Source organism: Silurus aristotelis (genome assembly GCF_946808225.1).
Source record: "Silurus aristotelis genome assembly, chromosome: 2".
Lineage (NCBI taxonomy): Eukaryota > Metazoa > Chordata > Actinopteri > Siluriformes > Siluridae > Silurus > Silurus aristotelis.
This window is the reverse complement of record NC_139575.1, coordinates 2,249,309-2,274,992: the sequence shown is the minus strand read 5'-3', so window position 1 is coordinate 2,274,992 and position 25,684 is coordinate 2,249,309. Positions and strand designations below refer to the sequence as shown.

Below are 25,684 nucleotides of genomic sequence, written 5' to 3'. Positions count from 1 at the left end.
AGACCTCGGACGATATTCAGGTCCTGAGTTCATCAGATTTAATCAGCCTCCTTCACGTCTCTGCTGGACGCAGAAACGCAGCCGATGATAAACGGCCGCTCGATACCTCATGGATCAGCGGATTGTGTTTCGGCAGTGTGATGAGTCCGAGCCTCAGCGTTTACAGCTCGCTCACATTCATTAATAAGAGGCAGAAAATGCTGGAATGCACTATCTGGCCTGGTGTCGGGGTGGGGGTGGAGCTGGAGGTGTGAGGAATGAAATCGGTGTATATATCACTGGCTTGGAGGAAGACTAATGATAGAGGGAGGTGCATCTGCACATGAGACAATGAATAAAGAAGTCGTCCAGCATTTTTGCCTCCACAGAAACACACAGACTGAGAAAGATCTTCTTATCCTCCAATAATACATTTACTCCTAATGACTGAGGAAAAATTCCCTGAGACAATATGAAGGAACATTGATATGAACCGGAGTGTGAAGGCAACCTCAGCACCTTCAGTACTTGTGCAGTTCCTGTAACCAGGACCTTCATTCTACTATTTGACTCTTGAGCCCATATTAATTGTATTCCAATAAGCTGTCGCCATGGTTACTAAGTAATGACCATCTATAGTAATCTCATAATGTCTTGTGAGAAGATCCTCAGCAGCAGAGAGTGGATTCCAGGTCTGGAGGACAGAAGATGAAAGTCTAAAATCCAGATGTGTAATCTTTTGTAGAATGCTTTCATCTGGTCTTTGGTTAACAATATACACATTGTATGCAGAAAGTATTGGGACACCTGATTTTTCTATCTATATGTGGTTCTTCTTCAAACTGGAGTTTGCAGAGACACACAATTGTTTCAGACGTCTTTGGATGCAGTTCACTTGAACTAGTCAAGTCAAGTCAAGTCAAGTCAAGTTTATTTGTATAGCGCTTTTCACAACAGACATTGTCTCAAAGCAGCTTTACAGAAATCAACAGTGAAGGTAAAGGTGTGTGTTTATCCCTGATGAGCAGCCGTGGCGACTGTGGGAGGGAAAAACTCCCTTAGATGATATGAGGAAGAAACCTTGAGAGGAACCAGACTCAAAAAGGGGAACCCATCCTCATTTGGGTGACATCAAGAGTTTGATCATAAATCTTTCAACACTACAGAACACTGGAGAGTGAGAACTAACATGAGCACTGGAGTATAAGATTATAAGTAAATGTTCTTTCTACAGTCTTTGGTATAAAAGTAGGAGCTACTGAGCTCAACACTTGTGATCATCACAGATCCAGCATCAGCTTCTCCATTCCAGAGCCTTTAAACACTCCAGGAGGTCCAATGTCAAACTCCACACATGCAGTAGGATCCAATTGGCACTGGTACGTCTCTAGATGATTCAGGATGTTTGCAAGTTTGGCATCTACTTCTTTAAAGTCCATAATCTTCATGAGGTGGGAGGTGACTGGAGCTGGCCAAACCTCAGAAAGCCTCGGGATGGGGAGAGAAAGAGAATCAGTGGAGAGGAATTAGCGTAGCTGCTGTTCATGATATTAACAGCACAAGTTGATAATGTGATGTGATCAGATGTTCTGGAGCACAAGGTTATGATGTGATGTGTGTTATGTGTAGAACTCGCTAAAAACATACGTCTTTAATCTGCACTTAAACTGGGAGAGTGTGTCTGAACCCCGAACACTGTCAGGAAGACTATTCCAGAGTTTAGGAGCTAAATGTGAGAATGTTCTACCACCTTTAGTGGACTTTGCTATTCTAGGAACTACTAGAAGTCCAGAGTTTTGAGATCTCAGGGAGCGTGACGGATTGTAGCATGTTAAAAGACTGGAGAGATACATGGAGATAAACCATTTAGTGCTTTATAAGTGAGTAGCAGTAGTTTGTAGTCTATTCGAAACTTAACAGGAAGCCAATGTAGGGACGATAAGATTGGGGTTATATGATCGTATTTTCTTGAACTAGCAGCCCCAAACCCGTTCCACAAAGTGCACAAAGCTAGCACCATGAAGATCTGCTTTACATGGAATGGAGTGAAAGATCTCCTTCTATAGAGCTCCAACCCTTCCCAGAACTCCTCACCATCTCACCTACATCAGTACCTGACTTTACTAACACCCATTTATCCAAATGAATCTCCACAAAATCTTAACAAAACCTAGTGGAACAACATCTCATCAGAGTGTTCAAGAAGATTAAGGCGTTCTTTCTTTCTTTTATCCTGAAGGGTCACAAGATGTTTTTTTTTTTTTTTCCCAAACCATTCACACCATTGTTTAATCTTTGAAACGGTTGTGTGTGAAAATCCCAGCGGTTTCTGAAGAACTCAAACAAGTTCATCTCTTACCAACAACCACCACTGATATTATGGATAATAAATCATTGGTTTTGTTTGTCATTAGAAGGTTTGAGAACATTAACTGAAGATTTTATGTTTTGTGCTGCTGAAAGTTTTATATCCAGACTGACTTACATTTATTTCAATCATACAGCAGTTGAGCGTTAAGGGCCTTGTTCAGGGGCCCCGGGGTGGCAACTTGGTGTTGCTCATCCTCAAATCCAAGTTCAATGACTTCCAAAGTTCAATGACTTTACCTTTAAGCTGCCACCTCTTCTGATTGGCTGACTGGATTTCTGCATGCATGATGAGGTGATCAGTAAAAAGTGAGTATTTACAGCATGCAAATTTTGATATTAGATTTGAGTAGAAAAGTCACTTCATTACTCTGCTTTTCTCTTTCCTGGTGACCAGCAGAACTCTCTTTAGTGCTGAATCAGATGTGAAAGCGTGCTGAAAGTCTCGGACCAAGAGGCAGAATCACCTCCTGCTCTAAGATCCACTCGTCAGCAGATTGGGGAGCAGCGGGTCGTTTAGCCTCGAGCTAGCATCAATCAGGAAGCCATACAGGCCGTGATTTGCAGGAGCAACGTCCAGCCGGTGGGCCGGAGTTAAATATAAGGGCTGATTGGACTCGTGGCGTCTTGGCAACTGGGGAACGGTTCAATTTCAGCCTGATGGATGGAGCAGACTGTCAGAGAGCCAGAAACACCCGAGACCCGACACAGATCGAGCCGGAGAGAGAAACACACTCATGATGGATTGATACCGAAGCAGTTGTATATGGATTTCATTGGAAATAAAAACCTAAACAGCGACCCCTAGTGGGCAGTTTATTTTGTAACTAATCAAACTGAATTTTAAACAGAAAATCCTAAAGGCAATTTATAATGTAAGATCAGTATCTCATTCTCTCACCTGCTAGCTACTAAAGAAGCTTTATTAGATACAAGCTAAAAATTTGGAAGGGAAAAATATACTGAAATTCCTCTATTTAAGTTTCCTTTCTTCGGACCCTGAATAGTGGAATATTTGATGCTTTAATAGGAGGAGCCTCATTCTACTACCAACCTCACAGTCAAATCCTCACTGAGGTTGTATGAGACGAGTATCTATAGGCAAGACTTGATGATCCTGATATGACTATGTAAATCCTTAGTCGGGGAAACTACTTCTACTCCTGCGTATTATTTATTTGATTAATAGTGGAACAGGGGGATTGTGGAGTGAATGATGTCTCGATATAAAAAAAAACTTACCACAGTGTCTAATGCAAGAACAAAAAGGCCTTCATTTCTTCAGGGCTAGTTTCAGGATTCATATTTTCATATGGTTATTGAGTTAAAGTTTGGCTGAAAACCTGGCAACCCTGTGGTGCTGATCAGTTGGACTCAAATGGCCACGCCCACTCAATACCGCATTTATTGATTTACCATCAAAAAATGACCCTCATGGTATTTTATTGCTTTCTATTGCGCAATATATTTACTGTTTGGACAAAAGTTTGTGGACACTTGACCATCAGATTCCTATGTGCCTCTTTTTGACCGTCCCATTCCACGTTTAGGCTCCATAAGCTGTTATGAGCTCCACTCTCCTGGGTAGATGTTTCACTAGATGTTTTAGAGATTCACTCTACAAGGTACAAGAGTGTTAGTAAAGTCAGGAACTGATGGAGGTGATTTGAGGAGGTTCCTGGGGTGCACAATTCATCTCAAATGTGATCAATAGGGTTGGAGCTCTATAGCTGGAGATCTTCCACATATTCCAACCCATTGAAAGCAGATCTTCATGGAGCTGGCTTTGTGCACAGGGACAGTGTCATGCTGGAACAGATTTGGTCTCTTAGTTATATATTTTCAACTTTAATGCTGGACTTCCACAGAGTAACCTCAGCTCGGTCTGTGGTGTGTGTTGAAGATCCCCGTTGTGTTTTATACCCAGAAGTGAGTATAAAAAGTTTACTCATACACACACAGAGCAAAGCAGCTCCATGCGAGCAGAGAGACACATCAATCACAAAGCCCCTGAGAACACAAGGTCTTGCTTTAAGAACAGAAAGTTCCAGACACGAGCAGAAACAGAATCCTAGATTTCCAAACTCCCATCACAAACATGACATCATCGAGTGATGTCATCACACGTCACCGTTTTAGTGCGCTCTATCACTTTCATGCACACACGCTGTTCTCCTCACATGGTATCAGAGAAGAATCAGATGCTTCTGCGTGCTCTCCGTCCGAAGGACAACACGCTTCTTGTTTATTTTACCAGGATCTTTATCAGAAACTCCAGAAATAAACAGAGCGCCGGGGCTCGTTCTTCTCCTGGCAAACTACCGATAGGTGTTTACAGAAAGCATGTAAAGTACACAAGTCAAAACTGGAAGCTCAGGAAGCTCTGAAGGTCCAACAGTCAACTGTGTCAATGTTCTCTGCTTTATCATAAGCCTGAAAATGTTTGTTTGTTTGTTCGTAGTTTTGGATTTGGTTCCAAATTCACCAGAAAACTAGTCGAGAGACAGCTGAAGAATCACTAATGATTCAGGATTTGGTGAGTTTTGTAAAAATGCGCCGGAAAATGTGATCATCCAACACAAACTATTTCTTCATCATCACCATCTTTACTATCATCATCATCATCTCAAAGATCATCATCATCCTCATCTTAAAGATTATCATCATCATCATCATCATCATCATCATCATCATCTAAAAGATCATCATTATCGTCTCAAAGATTTTCATCATCATCATCACATCATCATCTCAAAGATCATCACCATCATCCTCATCTTAAAGATTATCATCATCATCATCATCATCTAAAAGATCATCATTATCGTCTCAAAGATTTTCATCATCATCATCACATCATCATCTCAAAGATCATCACCATCATCCTCATCTTAAAGATTATCATCTTCATCATCATCATCATCTAAAAGATCATCATTATCGTCTCAAAGATTTTTATCATCACATCATTATCTCAAAGATCATAATCATTATCAATATCATATCATCATCACCATCATCCTCATTTTAAAGATTATCATCATCATCTAAAAGATTCATCATATCATCATCTTCATCACCACCATCATCATCATCTCAAAGATTATAATCATCATCATCATCATCATCATCATCTCAAAGATCATAATCATTATCATATCATCATCATCTTCATCACCACCATCATCATCATCATCATCAAAAACATCATCAAAAAGATCATTATATCATCTCTAAGACCATCATTATCATAATCATTATCATCACCATCATCATCATCATGATCATAATCATCATCATCTTAAATATCATCACCATCATTATCATCAAAATCGAAACGATTATCATCAGCATTATTTAAAAGATCTTCCTCCTCCTCCCCCTCCTTATCATCATCATGATCATAATCATCATCATCATCATCATCATCATCTCAAAAATCATCATCATCATAATCATCATCATCATCATCATCATGAGATCACAGAGTTGATTTACATTTTTAAGTTCCAGACACTTCAGAATTCCTCCTGCTCAAATCAAGTCAAGAAGCTTTCATTGTCATTTTAAACATATATATGTGAGGCGCTACACAGTGACGTGAGACAACGTTCCTCCTGAACCCTGGTGCTACATACAACATCATAAAGCTACATAACAGAAACACAGAGTTAAAGACTAGTAAGTGTCCTCGCCACGTAAAGTGCATCGTGTGCAACCTGGTGCAAACAGTGTCGGACAACACAAGACAGTGTAGGACAAATACACAAAACACTAAATAGCGCCACCAGTAGACCTGCTGTATATTACACAGTGCAGTGTGTAAAAAAGAACTGAGTACAGGAGTGAACCTGTGATTTAACAACATGTAAACAAAAGAGTTTGTGCAGAAAAACAGCAACAGCAGTCAAAAAGATTCCCAAACCAGGCAGTGATGCAGCTGCTCAGGATCCTCTTAATTGTCCCTCTGTAGAACATGGTCAGGATGGGGGGAGGGAGATGAGCTTTCCTCAGCCTTCTTAGGAAGTAGAGACACTGCTGGGCTTTCTTGGTGATGGACCTGGTGTTGAGTGACTAATGAAGTTTCTGCCAGATAAACACCAAGGAATTTAGGTGCTTTTGACGATCCTTACAGAGGATCCATCATGGATCAGTGGAGAATGGTCACTCTGTGCTCTCCTGAAGTCATCGGCGACACGATCATGGTGGGTCTTATCAGCAAGAACGATGAGTCAGCATACAGAGAGGCGGTGCAACAGTTAACAGCCTGGTGTGGAGCGAACAACCTGTCTCTGAACGTTCGCAAAACGGAAGAAATGGTTGTTGACTTCAGGAGAGCACAGAGTGACCATTCTCCACTGATCCATGATGGATCCTCTGTAAGGATCGTCAAAAGCACCTAAATTCCTTGGTGTTTATCTGGCAGAAACTTCATTAGTGGTTCGAGCTGTGCATTGCTACACAGACATAAGTCAGCAGAGTAAACAGCAGTGGACCAAGCACACAGCCCTGAGGTGTGTGGTGGTGCTGGAGATGCTGTTCCCGATCCGGACTGACTGAGGTCTTCCAGTTAGGAAGTCCAGGATCCAGTTACAGAGGGAGGTGTTTATGCCCAGTAGGCTCAACTGCTCAATCAGGTGCTGAGGGAACATTGTGTTGAATGCTGAGCTGAAGTCTATGAACAGCATCCGAACATACGAGTCCTTGTTGTCAAGGTGGGTGAGGGCCAGATGAAGAGTCGTGGAGATGGCATCATCTGTGGAGCGGTTTGGATGATACGCAAACTGCATGGGGTCCAGTGCGGGTGGAAGCTGGGTCTTGATGTGCCTCATGACGAGCCTCTCGAAGCACTTCATCACAATGGGTGTGAGCGTGACGGGACGATAGTCATTGAGGCAGGAGACTTCTTCGGCACGGGAACAATGGCGCTGCTCAGGAAGATGTTTAAGATGTCGGTGAAGACATCCGCTAGCTGTTTTGCACATTTCCTGAGCACTCTGCCAGAAAGATTGTCTGGTCCAGCAGACTTCCTTGGGTTAACTCTGCATAGAGTTTTCCTCACTTCAGCTTTGGTTAGACAGAGCACCTGGTCACTGGGAGGAGGGGATGGTCTTCCGCACCACCATGTTGTTCTGCACCTCGAACTGGGCGATAGAAGTCATTCAGCGCATCTGGGAGGGAGGCGTCACGGTCACAAGCAGGTGATGTCATCTTGTAATTCGTGATCGCCTGAATGCCCTGCCACATGTGCCGGGTGTCTCCGCTGTCCTGGAAGTGGTCGTGGATTCTCTTGGCATGTGTGCGCTTCGCCTCTCTGATGGCACAGGATAGTTTGGCCCTTGCTGTCTTTAAAGCCGTCTTGTCCCCTGCTCTGAATGGGGAGTCTCTTCTTGGAGTCACGTCATCAATGCACCTGCCGATGTTGCTGGTCACTGTTGACGTGTACTCCTCCAAGTTGATGTAATCGCTATTGGTTGCAGCTTCCCTGAACATGTCCCAGTCAGTGCATTCAAAGCAGTCCTGGAGAGCAGACATCGATCCTGCTAGCCAAGTTCTCACCTGCTTTTGAGCTGGTCTTGAATGCCTGCTAAGTGGTCTGTATGCTGGGATCAGCATAACAGAGATGTGGTCTGAGTACCCGAGGTGGGGGCAGGGCTTCACCAGGTATGGGCCCGGGATGTTTGTGTAAACAACATCCAGCGTGTTTTCTCCTCTGGTTGCAAAGTCCACATTATGATGAAATTTAGGAAGCACAGTCATGAGATTTCCATGGTTGAAATCTCAGGCGACAATAAACAATCCCTCAGGGTGTGTGCTTTGTAGTTCGCTAATGGTCCCATAGAGTACGCTGAGCGCTTCCTTAGCATTAGCGCCACCGAAGTCTGGAGGCCTGGTTCTCGAAGCACGGCGAGGTTGTGTAGCTTCTGCTGCAGATCATTGTTTATTGTGTTGTTGAGGTTGTTTCTAAGTTCCTGGAGCGGTGGTACACAAGGATATGGGATGTTCAGAAAGATGAGGGTAAGATGTTGGACATCTAATCAAAAGGTTGTAAGTTCAAATCCCAGCAACACCAAACTGCCACTGCTGGGCCCCTGGGCAAGGCCCTTAACCCTCAAATGCTCAGTCAAAGTATAAATGAGATTAATTTAAGTCACTCTGGTTAAAGAAGCAGCTGCTAAGTGCCATAAATGTACATGTAAATATAAAGTTAGAAAGACACTTAGATAAATAAATAGATCGATTTCTTTTCATTGTTAATGAAGTGAATAATTTTTTAGAAGCCAGTAAACAAACACAAGATGAATAACTTCATAATAAACAATATATTGTGTTCAAACTTTACAAATGTTTATTGTTCTATTTTTTATTGTTGAAATGTTTGTATTAAATGTCTATTTGAAATGAGAAGAATTATTACAATAAAAGAATAATAAATACATAAACCAGGCATTTGAACCTTCAAAATTATATATGAAAATATTTTTCTGTTTATTCTAACAACAAAAAAATATATAGACGGCACAAATAACAACAAAAAATGACTAAAATTCTTTGGATGAAATAAAAATTTAAGAAGAAAAAAATGTGTTTTTTGCTCATTTTAAATCATTTATACAATTAATAAATATGTTTCATTTAAAAAATAACAGAAGATTTTAATAAATAAATACAATTTCTAAATATGTATAATAATATGGCTGAATGAAAAAAGGAATTTTTTTTTTGTTGTTATTTTATTTATTTATTTAATTATTTTGTTATTTCACTCCATATGAAAACTTTTATGATCAAATTAAGACAGAAAAAAATAATATTTTGGATGAAAATACAGAGGAAATGAGGTTTATTAATTATGTGTATTCCAACATGAGAATAATTCATTATTATTGTTTATAATTATTATAATAGTGACAATAACAATGTTAATATTAAGAAAATCTCTAATTTTATGTAAAAAAAATTCATTAAATTCTATTTTAATCTACTTAAAAAAAATAAAATAAATGGCAGGAAGTCAGTTTTTTTGTTTGTTTGAGTTTTTCCTCGAAGAAAGGGAGGAAACAGGAGCTCGAAGGAAGGAAGCTTGGATGTTGGATGTTTTCACTACATGTCCTCTGTGTGAATGTAACAAATACATTTCAATTTGAGTTTCAAAGTTTCAACACGTGGAGATAAGTTGTGCTGAAGAAAGAAACCGGAAGTGAATAAAAGTCTATTTGGTTTATTCCTGGATGGTTTGGTTACAGAATCAGGGTTAGAAGCTGTAAAGCGGCGGTGAAGGAGAAAGAGAATGAGAAGGAGGAGGAAACCGCGTTCAGACGGTAATAACGCGTGGCACTTCCACTTGCACAAGAAGCTCAACACCAGGGGGCGGGGCTTGTTTTGGGGGTAGTGACGTCACAAGTTCCTCCTTTCGAGGAAACTGCGTCAACGAGCGCTTTTCGCGTACGAAAGCATGTGGATGGACCTACCCCGGGTGTGAAGGTGTATCCGGGTTTGATGGAGATCATCAGGGGTCGGGCCTAAAGCCGCAGAAACACACAGATCAACTTTAAAGCATCTTCAACTGGAGAAAAAAAAAAAAACCGAGAGGAGGAAAAGAAAGATGCAACATTGAAACTTTAGGACTGGAGAGAAGATACAAGTTGGAAGGGCATGGAGGAAGGGAAAATGTGAAGATGAAGGGATCTGGGAGAAATGTCCAAGCTTGGAGAAGGAAAGGAATGATCACTTAGGACGAAGAAAAAGAAAAAAAGTGAGAAAGAGAAAGAGTGGGGGGAAAGTTTGGAGAAAGCCATGGCGCGCGAGAATGAGGAACCCGGAGAGGGTGCGAAAAAGCGCAAAAAGCGGAAAAGTAAAAAAGAGAGCAAGACCAGGACCGTGCACGCGAACATTGTGTCCGAGCAGAACCTGAACCCGAACCCGAACCCGAACCGGCTGTACGCCAACAACAAGATCAAGACAACCAAGTACACCGTGCTCTCCTTCATCCCCAAGAACCTCTTCGAGCAGTTCCACCGGTTCGCCAACGTCTACTTCGTCTTCATCGCGCTGCTCAACTTCGTGCCGGTGGTCAAGGCGTTCCAGCCCGTGCTCGCGCTCGCGCCCGTGCTCTTCATCCTCTCCGTCACCGCCATCAAGGACCTGTGGGAGGACTACCGCCGACACCGGTCCGACCAGGAGATCAACCACATGGACTGCCTGGTTTACAGCAGGTAGGTAAACAACAACAACAACAACTGGAACGTACACCGTGTTTTCCAGGTAGGGGTGGCACGAGCACTCAGGTGGGGTGGTATCATGTAGTGATGTGCCCTGTGCTCTACACACTTTCTGGTTTTTTTACTTCTTTACGTTGCTTGAATGTATAACTGTAGGGGTGGCTATGGAGTGGCAGGAGCACATGAATGGGTGGAAACATCTTATGAACCCTTTTGTTCTACACACTTAAAATGATCAGTTATCTTGTTTAATTTCTCATAGTTTTAGGAACTCAAGAGCTTACTTTAAGAGTAGGAAGATATAACTTCCTGTGGGGTGGCAGAAGCACTTTTGAGGGGTGGCAGAAGCACTTTTGAGGGGTGGCAGAAGTACTTTTGAGGGGTGGCAGAAGCACCTTTGTGGGGTGGCAGAAGCACCTTTGTGGGGTGGCAGAAGCACTTTTGTGGGGTGGCAGAAGCACTTTTGTGGGGTGGCAGAAGCACTTTTGTGGGGTGGCAGAAGCACTTTGTGGGGTGGCAGAAGCACTTTGTGGGGTGGCAGCATCTAATGATCTATTTCTAAACTTGAAATTGTTAGAGCTAAATCACAAGACATGAAGATTTTATGGCATGAAAGAAACTCAAAACGAACACCTTCCTCTTCCTGAAACACTCAAACTAACGCTTTCCAAGTTTGCTTTTGTTGATTTTGTTCGCTCTGGACTTGGGCGGCTGCTAAATGCCACAAATGTTAATGTAAAATGTAAAGTGTGAGGGGTGGCAACATGTACCCACGTTCTTTATGGTTTCAGACTCTTCGATTTGCATGTTACTGGATTAGGAAACGTTTTAGCAAACAATAGAGCAGGGTATAATAACTTACCATTGGGGTGGCACTGGGGTGGCAAGAGCACTCTTACAGCTGGCAGCATGTATACTATTTGTGTGTGTGTGTGTGTGTGTGTGTGTATATAAATTACACAGTATATCATATTTAAACCTTTAGTACAATAACACAGGGCAGAAAGCGTAACTTTCCGTGATTTTCTGTTATACCCTCATTAAGAGTTTAGAAACTTAGGAGCTGCTTGAATAGCTGGGAGGTATAACGTTCACTGGGGTGGCAGAAGCACTCTAAGGGGTGGCAGAATCTAGTTATGTGTTACATACAAAATAATGTTTAAACTTAAAACTCTTGTTACATCCCAGTACAGGAAGATCTCATTGTCTATGGTGTAGAAGAAACTCGAAAGCTGCCTCATGCAGCTGGGAGACTTTCTATGGGGAGGCACTGGGGTGGCAACTAGTTGAATATGGTTTCAGACTTTGATTTACATGTTCAATGACAAGTGGAACTGTGTATCAGACGTCTTTGGATGCATTTAGTAGCATGAAATTTTCACTTCACTCAAACTTGGAGACCCAAACCTGTTCCAGCATGACAGTGTCCCTATGCTCAAAGCCAGCTCCATGAAGATCTGCTTTCCATGCGTTGGAGTGGAAGATCTCCTGCTATAGAACTGCAGCACTATTAAACAGGATGAATGTGATTGCTGACTGCACCACAGGAACCTTCTCACCTTCATTAGTGCCTGACTTTACTAACACACTTGTAGCTGAATGAATCTCCCACAAAATCTAGTGGAACCTCTTCCCAGGAGAGTGGAGCTCAATATAGCAAATGGAGCAAATGGAGACTAATTGTGGAATGAGATGCTCAAAAAGCGGCACATAGTGATCTGTGGGCGTGTCCACAAACTTTTGGGCCCTATAGTGTATGAGCCATGTGTGTATTTATAGCAGTGAGCCTTGTTGAAGCAGTTTGTGGAATCAGATCATCATCTAAACGTTGATCGGTTTGTGCGCTCGGGATCTCTCTCTCTCTCTCTCTCTCTCTCTCTCTCTCTCTCTCTCTCTCTCTCTCTCTCTCTCTCTCTCTCTCCCCCCCCCCCCCCCGTAATCACATGTCCCTGATCATGATGGAATTACGGGATTTTATTCGAAACATCTGAACGGGTCATGCATGGGCACATTTCCGGGCAGAAATCATGTGCTTCTTTCTCTCTGTGTGTATTTACACACACACACACACACACACACACACACACACACACACACACACACACACACACACACACACACACCAATTTAGAAACATCAGTTTGTCTGTTATATTCATATAAAATCCAATTTGTCTGTTGTGAAATGTTTTTTTATGAAACCTCGCCCAAGGTGAGATTTCTTCCTTGTGATGAAGTTTATCTCAGAGCAGTTCAGGAGGATTGAGGTGCAGTGACTGGGCAGGTGGTTCCACGATTAGATATCACTCCAGACGTCTGGTTACTCTGTAGAGATCTACAGAATGGTGATCAGTATTGGCTAGTGAACTGTATTGTAAAAAACTCTACAGTACACGTGCGTGTTGCGGCGGCGCTTTGCCATAACGTGTGAAACGTAGAAATATTTTCACTATCGCCATCGTGAGAACTCGTGGAACTCGGATCGTTGTAACCGCCCGTGACCCTGACGCCGGTTTACCACTGTTCCTTCCTTGGAGCACTTTAGATAGATTCTGACCACTGCAGACCAGGAACATCCACAAGAGCTGCAGTGTTGGAGATGCTCAGACCCAGACGTCTAGATCAGTGGTCCCCAACCCCTGGGCCGTGGACCGGCACCGGTCCGTGGGTCAATTAGTACCGGGCCGCACAGAACGAATACATAACTTACATTATTTCCGTTTTATTTATGATCTGATTCTGAACGATGTTTTATTTTGGAAAATGACCGGATTCTTTCCTCCACATCTGTCTATCACTCACTCTTGATGCAGGTCATGATGCCTCGCTCACATGTCTTACCTCCATCCACTACCTTCTTAAAGGAGCTCCGGTCACATGTCTTACCTCCATCCACTACCTTCTTAAAGGAGCTCCGGTCACATGACTCACCTCCATCCACTACCTTCTTAAAGGAGCTCCGGTCACATGACTCACCTCCATCCACTACCTTCTTAAAGGAGCTCCGGTCACATGACTTACCTCCATCCACTACCTTCTTAAAGGAGCTCCGGTCACATGACTTACCTCCATCCACTACCTTCTTAAAGGAGCTCCGGTCACATGTCTCACCTCCATCCACTACCTTCTTAAAGGAGCTCCGGTCACATGTCTTACCTCCATCCACTACCTTCTTAAAGGAGCTCCGGTCACATGACTTACCTCCATCCACCACCTTCTTAAAGGAGCTCCGGTCACATGTCTTACCTCCATCCACTACCTTCTTAAAGGAGCTCCGCTCACATGACTTACCTCCATCCACTACCTTCTTAAAGGAGCTCCGGTCGCATGTCTCACCTCCATCCACTACCTTCTTAAAGGAGCTCCGGTCGCATGTCTCACCTCCATCCACTACCTTCTTAAAGGAGCTCCGGCCGCTAACACATAATACATTACTGCTAAATTCAAACCCCCAAGAGAGAAAAATAAAAACACCACCACAGTAGATTCACGTTTATTATTATATTTAGAAAATATGATTTAATTTTGTTGTATTTTTCCGCCACACTTTAGAGGGCGGTCTGTGAAGATATTGTCCGACATTAATACGGTCCGTGGCACAGAAAAGGTTGGGGACCGCTGGTCTAGATGATTTTTCCTGCTTCGAACATCAACGTTGAGGACAAAATGTTGATCATTTATACATTTACACCAAAGCGACGTGCAACTGAGAAGATCTTACAACTGAAGAATCCAGCAGTAGCAGCTCGGTGGTGCTGAGATTTAAACTTACGACCTTCCAATCCAGAGTCCAACACCTTAGCCACCGAGCTACCGTGTGTGTGTGTGTGTGTGTGTGTGTGTGTGTGTCTGTGTTTTAAACTCCCTTAAATTGCATTAGTGTGAACTCCTAAAAGTGTGTTGAGGCATCAGGAGGTTCAAAGAAAATTTTTCATGGACTTTTAAAGCATTTTCACAAGAAAAACCTGATGAACCGTGACACTGAACACGGCCCTTTTTCAGGAACTCAGGATGAACGTTCAGGGATGTTTTTCGAGAACTTTCAAAGCTTCTTATGAATTCACATCTCTATAGCAGGAACTTTTCAGGCTTTTAGAAGAATTTGCTGCAGGAACCATTTGGGGATGATGTCGTTCTATTTGAAGGAAATTTGAATGTACTTAATTGATCTTGAACTGCAGGAAAGGTATTTTTTATTTTTTTATTTTTTTTAGGAGCCTTCTGAACTTCTGGAGCATTTCTAATGATGGAAAAGTTTATTTATTAAATAATTGATCAATTGATTGAGTCATTAAGAAGACAAGGTGTGTGTGTGTGTGTGTGTGAGTGTGAGTGTGAGAGAGAATTGTCATTTTGTAAACTAAGCTTCCCCCCAGTGGGGCCAATACTTCTACACATGGGTCAGAAAGTGGGTTGTTTTTGTAAGCTGAAAAATGCCACAGTTTGTGGTTTGTGGTGTGTGTGTGTGTGTGTGTGTGTGTGTGTGTGTGTGTGTGTGTGTGATGGATTTCCTGAGAAGTTCTTCAGAAAGTCTTAAGGTTTCACTTGAAGCTGCGTTGCTGAACGTTTCTCTCTCACGCTGATTTAGTCGATCCGTGTCTCAGCCGTGAATTTTGACGGATTTGTGTTTTTGCGAAAGACAAAAAGTATTGGCACCCGTTGGATGTGGAGACGGGAACAAATCTGGTCCTGCGAGTCCTGAAACTACCGAGGGGGCCAACACTTCTACACATTATGGCAGTGTTTTCACTGTAGCTGAAAAGTATTGGCACCCTCACACGCCAATACTTTTATCTTAATATCTTAAAATATTAAAACCCCGACATGATGCCAGTTACTTTTATCTGGGGAAATGGTGAAAGTATTGGCACCCCAAATGATGCCACTTGGTTTTAACTGGAAAAGGTAAAAGTATTGGCCCCCTCACCTGCTGCCAGTTAGTTTTACTTGGAAAGATTAAAAGTATTGTACATGATGCCACTGGGTTTTTAGTGTTTGTTTTTTCCTCAGATTGATCATCTTTGTGTTGTAGACTAAAGTGTAGTCAGAGACAATGTCTAGAAAAAGAATTCCTTCACAAGCGCGTTGTTTGGGGATACTGAATATCGTGTGATTTAGGTTCGGCCAGTGATTTCCCAGGTGAGCATTGGGGTGAACCCTGGAACACGTCGTTCCTCGTGGTGTGATGTTGCAGGAACATGTTGTGTATTACATTGTTGAGTAGTGTGTAATGTTCACATCACGACCTTGCTGTTGTTCTTCTAGTTTTGTCCTTGACAATACACACAAGTTAACTGCACAAACAGACCACTTGCTTTCTCGCTCTCTTTCTCTCCCCATCCATCTTCTATCTTTTTTATCTCCCTTTCATTTTTTCTGTCAGTGTGAGTGAAGATTAGATTAGTGTCTCTATATGTATCTATCTATTTCTTTCTTTCTTTTTTTTCTTTTTCTCTTCCCCTTCTTTCTCTCTATCTCTCTCGCTCGCTCTGACTCTGAAGGTCGGAATGCTATCTGTCACGATTACAGTGTTCCAAAATCTGTCTTTCTTTCCTCTCTGACTGTCTGTCTGTCTTTTTGTCTTTATTTCCGTTTGACTTTTTTCCTTTATTTTACTTTTTGTGCGTCTATCTTTTTTCAATCTTTTCTTTGTCTGTCCGTCTTTTTGTCTTCTTCCTTTTCTATCTGCTTGCCTGTCTGTCTCCATCTTTTTGTTCGTGTGTCTCTGTTTATCCTTTTCTTTCTTTTTTTTAAGTGTCTGCCTTTTCATCTCTCTCTCTCACTCTCTCTCTCTCTCTCTCACTCTCTCACTCTCTCTCTCTCTCTCTCTCTCTCACTCTCTCACTCACTCACTCACTCACTCACTCACTCACTCACTCACTCACTCACTCACTCTCTCTTTCTTTCTCTGGTACCTGGTGATTCAGCAGCAGTGTGTTTCCTGATGAAAAGCTTCTCTGTGGCTCTGCAGGAGTTGAAGGTAAAAGCCTCAGTGTTCTTCAGGCTGTAGACGCTGAAACAGAACTGCATGTTCTCCAGGCTGAATGAGCTTCACTCAGCGTTCGTGGTGGAACTCCCTGGTTTGAAAGGTGGAACACATGGGGCTGGATCGGGGCATGGGGTTTAAAATTCCCTCGAGTGCCTGAGGTCAGAGGTCACGAGTGTATCCGCTGCCTAAAATCCCTCGCTGTTACAGAGTCAGTCCTTTTTTTTTTCTTCCGAGTGAAAAAACAAAACCTCCACAGTGAACATGAGGGTGGAGTCTGTTGGAGCTCAACGTTCTGCTAAGGGTACGCTGCTTTCGGTTTGAAAATGCCAAACAAACGCTGAAATAATTTAGTCAAATATTTCATATTTTCCTCATTTAAAATTCAGTGCCGTCTCACTGTTTGACTTTGGGTTTGGGGAACCATCAGTGGCTTCATCCAACATTCTGGCTTCACTCTGAGAATTTCATATGGACAGGGCTCCAGACAAGAAAATCTATTAAGGAGCCGTCGTCTCCTATGAGAAAAACAACAGGCGCCAAATGATATTTGAAAATAATAAACACTTCCTTCCAGTCACACTTCCTTTCTCACCCAGTCCGCTTGCACGAGACACCGCAAGCGCTTTTCACGATTATCGGATCACGAGCATTATGCTTTTGAATATCCCCTACTGTTTTTTTTCTTTTTACGATTTGTTCCGGTAATGAAATCAGTTTTCCTCGTGATTTCTCTGCCCGCTTTAGAGCAGAAGTCGCAAAACATTTTCTGTCTCGTGACTGAACCTCAGCCATGAAAACTCTCGAATCCATGGAGTCACATTCATTTCAGTTTTCACTGACTGCTTGTCCTCAGTGTCTGTCGTTCTTTCTCTCTCCGACGCTGGCACAGCTGCAGCCTGCTTTTTTACTACCAGGCGTGTCTTCAGCAGAAGAGATGGACAGAGATGGAGACTGTTTGGAAAAAGTCTGATATTTTTAGTTTCAACATGTTTTTTTTATTCTCATGTGGAAAGGTGAGTTTCGCTTTCACTGTCCGCTTATTTTGCCACTTAAACTCAAGCGTAGGCGGCGCATGCGTCTCCATTTATTACCTCAACAAATGATATGATAGAACACGCACATAAAAAGTCATAACATTCAGATTATTCGGTCATAACGTGCAAATTTAGATAGTCACAGGTGGCGATTTCAGCAAAAATATTACTCACAGTTTATTACTTTTGGTCACAAATGTGACCATTTTAGTCGCAGTCTGGAGTCCTGTACAATTTAGTTGTATCGCCTCGTCATCGTAAAATCAAAAAGTCGAACCATCGTAACTCGGGGACCATCTGTACTTCATTAGTGCAAATGGAGCCAAAGCAACAATTAAATTCCATTAGACTTCCAGATCAGGATTAGGTGTTGAATTAGATGGTGGTTTGGATATTGGATTTGGTGGTGAATTGAATATTGGATTGGATAGTGGATTGGGTGTTGGATTGTGATAGGTCAAAAATTGTTGATTAATTTCCTGAAGCAGCAGATCTTCATGACCGTTGCACAGCGTGGTGTGAGAGGAATCAAACATGCTGCTGGAGGAAAACAATCAACTTCTGAGTGGGAACTGGGCCTCTGCTTCATTATACTGTCAAGTAGTAGAACTAGTAGTACTAGAACACACACACATATATATATATATATAGTGTGGTGGTGTGCGTAGAATGTGTATATAGTGTTTTGGTGTGTATGTGTGTATATAGTGTAGAAGTGTATATAGTGGTGTGTGTTTGTGTGTGTGTGTATAGTGTTTTGGTGTGTAGTAGTGTATATAGTGGGGTGTGTGTGTGTTTGTGTATATAGTGTGTGGAAAACTACTGCAGAAATGATAAGGGAGACAGATAGAAAAGTACTTGGTGTAACATCTGCAAATAGAATGGGGAATAAGGAAGTGCAGGAGAGCATCAGGAGAAAGAGGTTGAAGAAACAGAATTGGGATTGACAGAGTGATGAGAAAAGTAGGCAGGAGTACAAGGAGATGAAGCAGCAGGTGAAGAGGGATGTGGTGAAAGCCAAGGAAAAGGCATATGAGGAGCTGTATGGTGTGTCAGAGAAGTATGTGAGGGTGGTGCAGGACATGTATGAGGACAATGTGACAGCAGTGAAGTGTGCAGTAGGAACGACAGACTGGCTCAAGGTGGAGGTTGGACTGCATCAAGGATCGGCCCTGAGCCCTTTCCTGTTTGCAGTGGTGATGGACAGGTTGAAGGACGAGGTCAGACAGGAGTTTCCGTGGACTATGATGTTTGCGGATGATATTGTGATTAGTGGTAAGAGTAGTGAGCGGGTGAAGATGATCCTGGAGAGGTGGAGGTACACGCTGGAGAGAAGGGGAATGAAAGTCAGTAGGAGTAAGACAGAGTACATGTGTGTGAATGAGAGGGAGGGCAGTGGAGGGGTGCAGTTGCAGGGAGAAGAGGTGGAGAAGGTGGAGGAGTTCAGGTACCTGGGGTCAACAGTGCAAATTAATGTAGAGTGTGTTAGAGAAGTGAAGAAAAGAGTGCAAGCAGGGTGGAGTGGGTATAGAAGAGTGACAGCAGGAGTGATCTGTGATAGAAGAGTATCTGTGAGAGTGAAAGGGAAAGTTTATAGGACTGTGGTGAGACCTGAGATGTTGTATGGATTAGAGACAGTGGCATTGAGTAAAAGACAGGTATCTTCGTTATTTATGGTACCAACAAATAGCCTGCACCTTTTGATCTAAGTGGGTGTGGAGGATCATACTGGTACAGAAGTTCACTCAGATACTGCGGCGTGAGAGCGTTAAGTGCTTTATACGTCAGTAGTAGTATTTTATAATCAGTGTGAGATGTAATTGGGAGCAGTGTAGATGATTAAAACAGCGCTGATGTGATCATATTTTCTAGATCTAGTAACTGAAGCTTATTTCTGCACTTACTCCAACACCCAGACAGTAAAGCGTTACAGTAGTCTAATCCAGATGTTACAAAAGCATCTACTAGTTTTTCTGCATCCTGTAACGACATCATATTTCTAATTTTAGCAATATTTCTAAGGAGAAAGAAGGAGATCCTGGTGATATTATTTACGTGAGACTCAAAGGAAAGACTCGGGTCAATAATCACACCAAGGTCTTTGACAGCCGTACACGCTGAAACAGAAACACCATCCAGAGATGCTACGGAATCAGAAAGTTTACTTCTAGCTGCATGTGGTCCTAGTAAAAGTACTTTCGTCTTATGAGTTGATCAGAAGAAAGTTATCAAGCATCCACTGTCTAATGTCCTTTACACACTCCTTAACATTGTTAAGCTGATCTCTCTCATCTGGCTTTGCTGAAATATACAGCTGTGTGTCATCAGCATAGCAATAGAAGCGAATCCCATGTTTATGAATAATTTCACCCAGAGGCAGCAGATATAAAGAGAAAAGCAGTGGGCCTAAGACAGATCCTTGCGGAACACCAAACTTTACCTCAGAGAGTGTGGAGAACTCACCATTTACATCAACAAACTGATAGCGATCAGTCAAATAAGACCTGAGCCAAGAGAGAGCTGTTCCCTTTATTCCAACAACGTTCTCCAGTCCAGCAAGCAGGAGATGATGATCAATGGTGTCAAAAGCTGCACTAAGGTCGAGCAAAACAAGTAAAGAGACAAAACCCTGATCAGAGACCAATAACAGGTCATTTACCACCTTAACTAGCGCCGTCTCTGTGCTATGATGAGGCCGAAATCCTGACTGATACATTTCAAAAATGTTATTCATAAGTAGGTGTGAGCAGAGCTGCTGTGCTACAACCTTTTCTAGAATTTTGGAGATAAAGGGGAGATTTGATATTGGTCTGTAGTTGGACAGCTGACAGGGTGAAGGTCTGGTTTCTTAAGTAGGTTGTTGATAACTGCAGTTTGAAGGATTTTGGTACAAAACCAGTGCTAATGGAAGAGTTTATAATTTTATAACAGGTTTAATCACCTCTGGAATGATCTGTTTGAGGAAACATGTTCTTGCCAAGTATGTTTGCACTTACAAGGAATTGGTTTTGGTGACAGAAGCTTAATGAAGAAAAATCAATAAGGAATTTTATTGCACAGAAAAGTAGCGAAGTGAATAATTGAGAAGTGGCAGAAGAATCTTTTCTTGTCTCTGGATGTCCTGGTGCTCTGTAGCTTAGTGGTTGTGTGTGTGTGTGTGTGTGTGTGTGTGTGTGTGTGTGTGTGTGTGTGTGTGTGTGTGTGTGTTTGAAGTGTGTTCTTCAGCCTGTGTTTATTTCCGGATGGTGGTGTTGAGTAGATTGTTCCACAGAAACCTTACAGCTGTGAGAACATCTGCAACGTTTGCAACCAAACCTGCAGCTTGATGATTTGAGGATGAAGGTCACATGATCTTTCAGTTCACACCCAAGGATTCACTTCTTCTGAAGTGTTCAAATAGTTTAACAGTCATGTGACCTGGAAGAGCAGATACATGCGAGAGGGAGAAAGAGAGAGAATGAAAAAGGGAAAGACACGGAGAGAGGGTGGAAGAGATGGAAGGAGCTAGAGAGAGGGGAAGATTGAGAGGTAGAGGGAGGAAGGAAGAGAAAGAGAGAAAGGAAATGGGGGGTGTCATAACTCAAAATACACACACACACACACACTTTAAAGTAATGTTTCTCTTTTTCTTTACTTCCTTGTTTTTTCTTCTTCATTCATGTATCAGATTAGATTTTTAGATTAAAAATGTAATTTATTATTCTTTTAAACATATTCTCCTCTTCCACTCTTTCTTTTTTCTCTCTCTGCTTTCCTATCCCACCTTTACTCTTCCTCTTTCCTCTTCCTTTCTTCCTCTTTTACTCTTTCATCTTCCTCTCTGCCTCTTCCTTGCTTCCACTGTCCTCTTCCTCTTTTTTCTTCCGCCTCCTGCTGCCTTTTCTCCACTTCCTCTTTTTGCCTCCTCTTTTTCTCCCTTCTTTATACTCACTGGTAACTGTAATAATAACACCTGTACCACTACTTCTCTAATCACTCACTGCTTCGTAAACTGAAACTGAAACTCTCACACACACACACACACACACACACACACACACACACACACACACACACACACACACACACACACCCACAACTGTGTGACTGATCTGTAGAACCCGGACTCAACACACACACACACACACACACACACACACACACACACACACACACACACAAGTCTTCAGCATCACCTCATTACTACAAACTGTTTACATGTTGTTGTTTTTCTGCACAAACTGTTTTGTTTACATGTTGTTAAATCACAGGTTCACTCCTGTACTCAGTTCTTTTTTACACACTGCACTGTGTAATATACAGCAGGTCTACTGGTGGCGCTATTTAGTGTTTTGTGTATTTGTCCTACACTGTCTTGTGTTGTCCGACACTGTTTGCACCAGGTTGCACACGATGCACTTTACGTGGCGAGGACACTTACTAGTCTTTAACTCTGTGTTTCTGTTATGTAGCTTTATGATGTTGTATGTAGCACCAGGGTTCAGGAGGAACGTTGTCTCACGTCACTGTGTAGCGCCTCACATATATATGTTTAAAATGACAATGAAAGCTTCTTGACTTGACTTGATCATGTGTCGAACATGTTCGGGTCGCACACGCTCACGTCTCGCACACCCTCACGTCTCGCACACGCTCACGTCTCGCACACGCTCACGTCTCGCACACGCTCACGTCTCGCACACCCTCACGTCTCGCACACGCTCACGTCTCGCACACGCTCACGTCTCGCACACGCTCACGTCTCGCACACGCTCACGTCATACATGAACAGCTCCACTATCTGTTGTTTGGGAAGAGAAAATCTGCAAATGTTCTATAGTTTTCACTTAATTAATCATTATTTCTCTTCAAACCTTTTTAATATCGAGACAGACAGACAGACAGACAGACAGACAGACAGACAGACAGACAGACAGACAGACAGAGAGAGAGAGACAGTACATAGATATTTGACCTTTTTTTTTTTAAACAAGTTGTATATCAAAACATTTTGTACAATAGTGTGTGTGTGTGTGTGTGTGTGTGTGTGTGTGTGTGTTCTCCACCTTTCCTGTGTGTGTCTGTGTAAAACTCTGCAGCTCTATTGTTTTCTCCAAACGCTCTGAATGCGGTGATGATTACAGGAATGCGCTGTGTCTGTGTGTGCGCGTGTCTGCGTGTGTGTCTGCGTGTGTGTCTGCGTGTGCGCGTGTCTGCGTGTGCGTCTGCGTGTGTGTCTGCGTGTGCGCGTGTCTGCGTGCGTGTCTGTGTGTGCGCGTGTCTGCGTCTGCGTGTGTGTCTGCGTGTGCGCGTGTCTGCGTGCGTGTCTGTGTGTGCGTCTGCGTGTGCGTATGCGTGTGTGCACTTTTTCTGTTGTATATTTATGAGTTGGATTTGTTTATTCTTGAACACATTCACCCTCTTATTTATTAGTATTTTTTTGCTGATTGTTTATTTTGGTGTTTAGGATCATGAAGGCGAACGGTTTCGTTGTTTTTTTTTTTTTTTTTTTTTATCCATTTGTTTGAGATTTTATTAGAATTTACTCTACACACTTTAACAGAACAATCTTGTGTCAGCTCCGTCGTGTTTTTGTGTCCCTGCATCACTGCTGTACTCGTCCTCTCTCTGACTCGTCCCTGCTCTTCGTTATCTCTACTTGTCTGCTAGAAACTCTGTGTTGTTGCTGAAGGAACTCTGGGAAACGTGGACACAGAGGAGGTTTGTTTCTCGCTGGGTTTTACAGAGGCCTGGTCTCTGCGTCCGTGTTTGCACAGTTCCTGTAAAGCTATTTTTAGGTTTTTTTTTTTGGAGGGCTGAGGTGGAGATGTGATCATCACCTCACACACACGCTGCAGTGAGTGTGAAGGAGAACCTGGTTCAGAGCTGGAGTTCAGGATCTCTGTCACATTTTATTTATGACTCCTCAGAGGTGTTACACTGGTGTGTGTGTGTGTGTGTGTGTGTGTGTGTGTGTGTGTTTTTATGAATTGATGAATGAAACATTGAATAACCGTATATTATCCAGCTGTTCAGTGCCGGTGTGCCCGGTGTGTTACCCCTGTGTGTGTGTGTGTGTGTGTGTGTGTGTGTGTGTGTGTGTGTGTGTGTGTGTGTTTATGAATGAAACATTGAAATAACCGTATATTATCCAGCTGTTGTTCAGTGCCGGTGGTGCTGTGACCCGGTGTGTAACCCCTGTGTGTGTGTGTGTGTGTGTGTGTGTGTGTGTGTGTGTGTGTGTGTGTGTGTGTGTGTGTGTGTTCTTCAGAATCGAGCAGCGCTATGTGGAGCACTACTGGAAGGAGGTCCGTGTAGGAGACTTCATCCGTCTGCGCTGTAACGAGATCGTCCCGGCCGACGTGCTGCTGCTGAGCTCCAGCGATCCGGACCGGCTGTGTCACATCGAGACGGCTACTCTGGACGGGGAGACCAGTTTGAAGCAGAGGCAGGTGGTGCGCAGCTTCATCGACCTGGTGAGCTCACAGGCTGCCTGTGTTTTCCAAAAGAACTTCTTTTGCGAGTGTTTGCAGGAGGAACAGGAGGAGTCTTACTATCAGTTTGTTCTCCGAGTGGATTCAGCTGCTTGATATTTACTCAGTTAAAGAACGAAACTCCTGCCAGTCATCTGCGACTTCATCTCAATTACACACACACACACACACACACACACACACACACACACACAGGGTTACTCACCGGGTCACGGCACCAACGGCATCAGCCAACAGCCGGATAATTTAAGGTTATAAAATCCAAATGTCTAATTAATTAATCAACCAATATACGGCCAAAGGTTTGTGGAGACCTGACCAGAAGATTAGTATGTTCCTATTTTTGAACATCCCATTCCACATTTAGTCTCCATTTGCTGTTATAATGAGCTCCACACTTCTACTAGATGTTCTACTAGATTTTGTGGACATTTTGTGGAGATTCTTTCAGCCACAAGAGTGTTAAAGTCAGGTACTCCTGTAGGTGAGATGTGGTGAGAAGGTCTGTGGTGCATTCATGGTAAATAGGGTTGAAGCTCTACAGTAGGGGATCTTCCACCCCAACTCATGGAAAGCAGATTTTCATGGAGCTGGCTTTGTGCACATGTACATTGTCATGCTGGAGCAGGTTTGGGTCTCCTAGTTCATGTGAAAAACATTTTTCATTTGAAGACGTCCGATACAATTGTGTTTGGAGAAGAACCACATTTAGATGAAAAGTTAGGTGTCCAATACTTTTGGCAATATAGTCATATTTATATATCTCCCCTTTATACCCCCCGTCCTCTACATCCGTCTCCATACCCCCCCCTGTCCTCTACATCCGTCTCCATACCCCCCTGTCCTCTACATCCGTCTCCGTACCCCCCCCCTGTCCTCTACATCCGTCTCCGTACCCCCCCCTGTCCTCTACATCAGTCTCCATACCCCCCCTGTCCTCTACATCCGTCTCCATACCCCCCTGTCCTCTACATCCGTCTCCATACCCCCCTGTCCTCTACATCCGTTTCCATACCCCCTGTCCTCTACATCCGTCTCCATACCCCCCTGTCCTCTACATCCGTCTCCATACCCCCCTGTCCTCTACATCCGTCTCCGTACCCCCCCCTGTCCTCTACATCAGTCTCCGTACCCCCCCCTGTCCTCTACATCCGTCTCCATACCCCCCTGTCCTCTACATCCGTTTCCATACCCCCTGTCCTCTACATCCGTCTCCATACCCCCCTGTCCTCTACATCCGTCTCCATACCCCCCCTGTCCTCTACATCCGTCTCCATACCCCCCCTGTCCTCTACATCCGTCTCCATACCCCCCCCGTCCTCTACATCCGTCTCCATACCCCCCCCCTGTCCTCTACATCCGTCTCCACACCCCCCCTGTCCTCTACATCCGTCTCCACACCCCCCCTGTCCTTTACATCCGTCTCCATACCCCCCTGTCCTCTACATCCGTCTCCACACCCCCCCTGTCCTCTACATCTGCCTCTGTCACACCAACTACCTGCATGTCTTCCCTCACCACATCTATAAACCTCCTCCTTGATCTTCCTCTTTTCCTCCTTCCTGGTGTCTCCATCCTCAGCATTCTTCTACTGATATACCCCATGTCCCTCCTCTGCACA

The 25,684-nt window shown here is 43.2% G+C and overlaps 1 protein-coding gene across 2 annotated transcripts in view; it reads left to right on the top strand.

Moving 5' to 3' along the window:
* atp10a (ATPase phospholipid transporting 10A) overlaps positions 1–25,684 on the top strand; it is a 377,925-nt gene that overhangs the window by 301,430 nt on the left and 50,811 nt on the right. The window contains exons 2-3 of one of the 2 annotated variants that reach the window (XM_083562478.1): positions 10,118–10,562; positions 23,841–24,045. In XM_083562478.1, the coding sequence (XP_083418604.1) occupies positions 10,144–10,562; positions 23,841–24,045 (624 nt within the window). In that variant the 5' untranslated portion in view covers positions 10,118–10,143. Of the gene's footprint in view, positions 1–9,757; positions 10,563–23,840; positions 24,046–25,684 lie in introns of those variants that run through there. The other variant, XM_083562477.1, reaches the window with a different exon arrangement.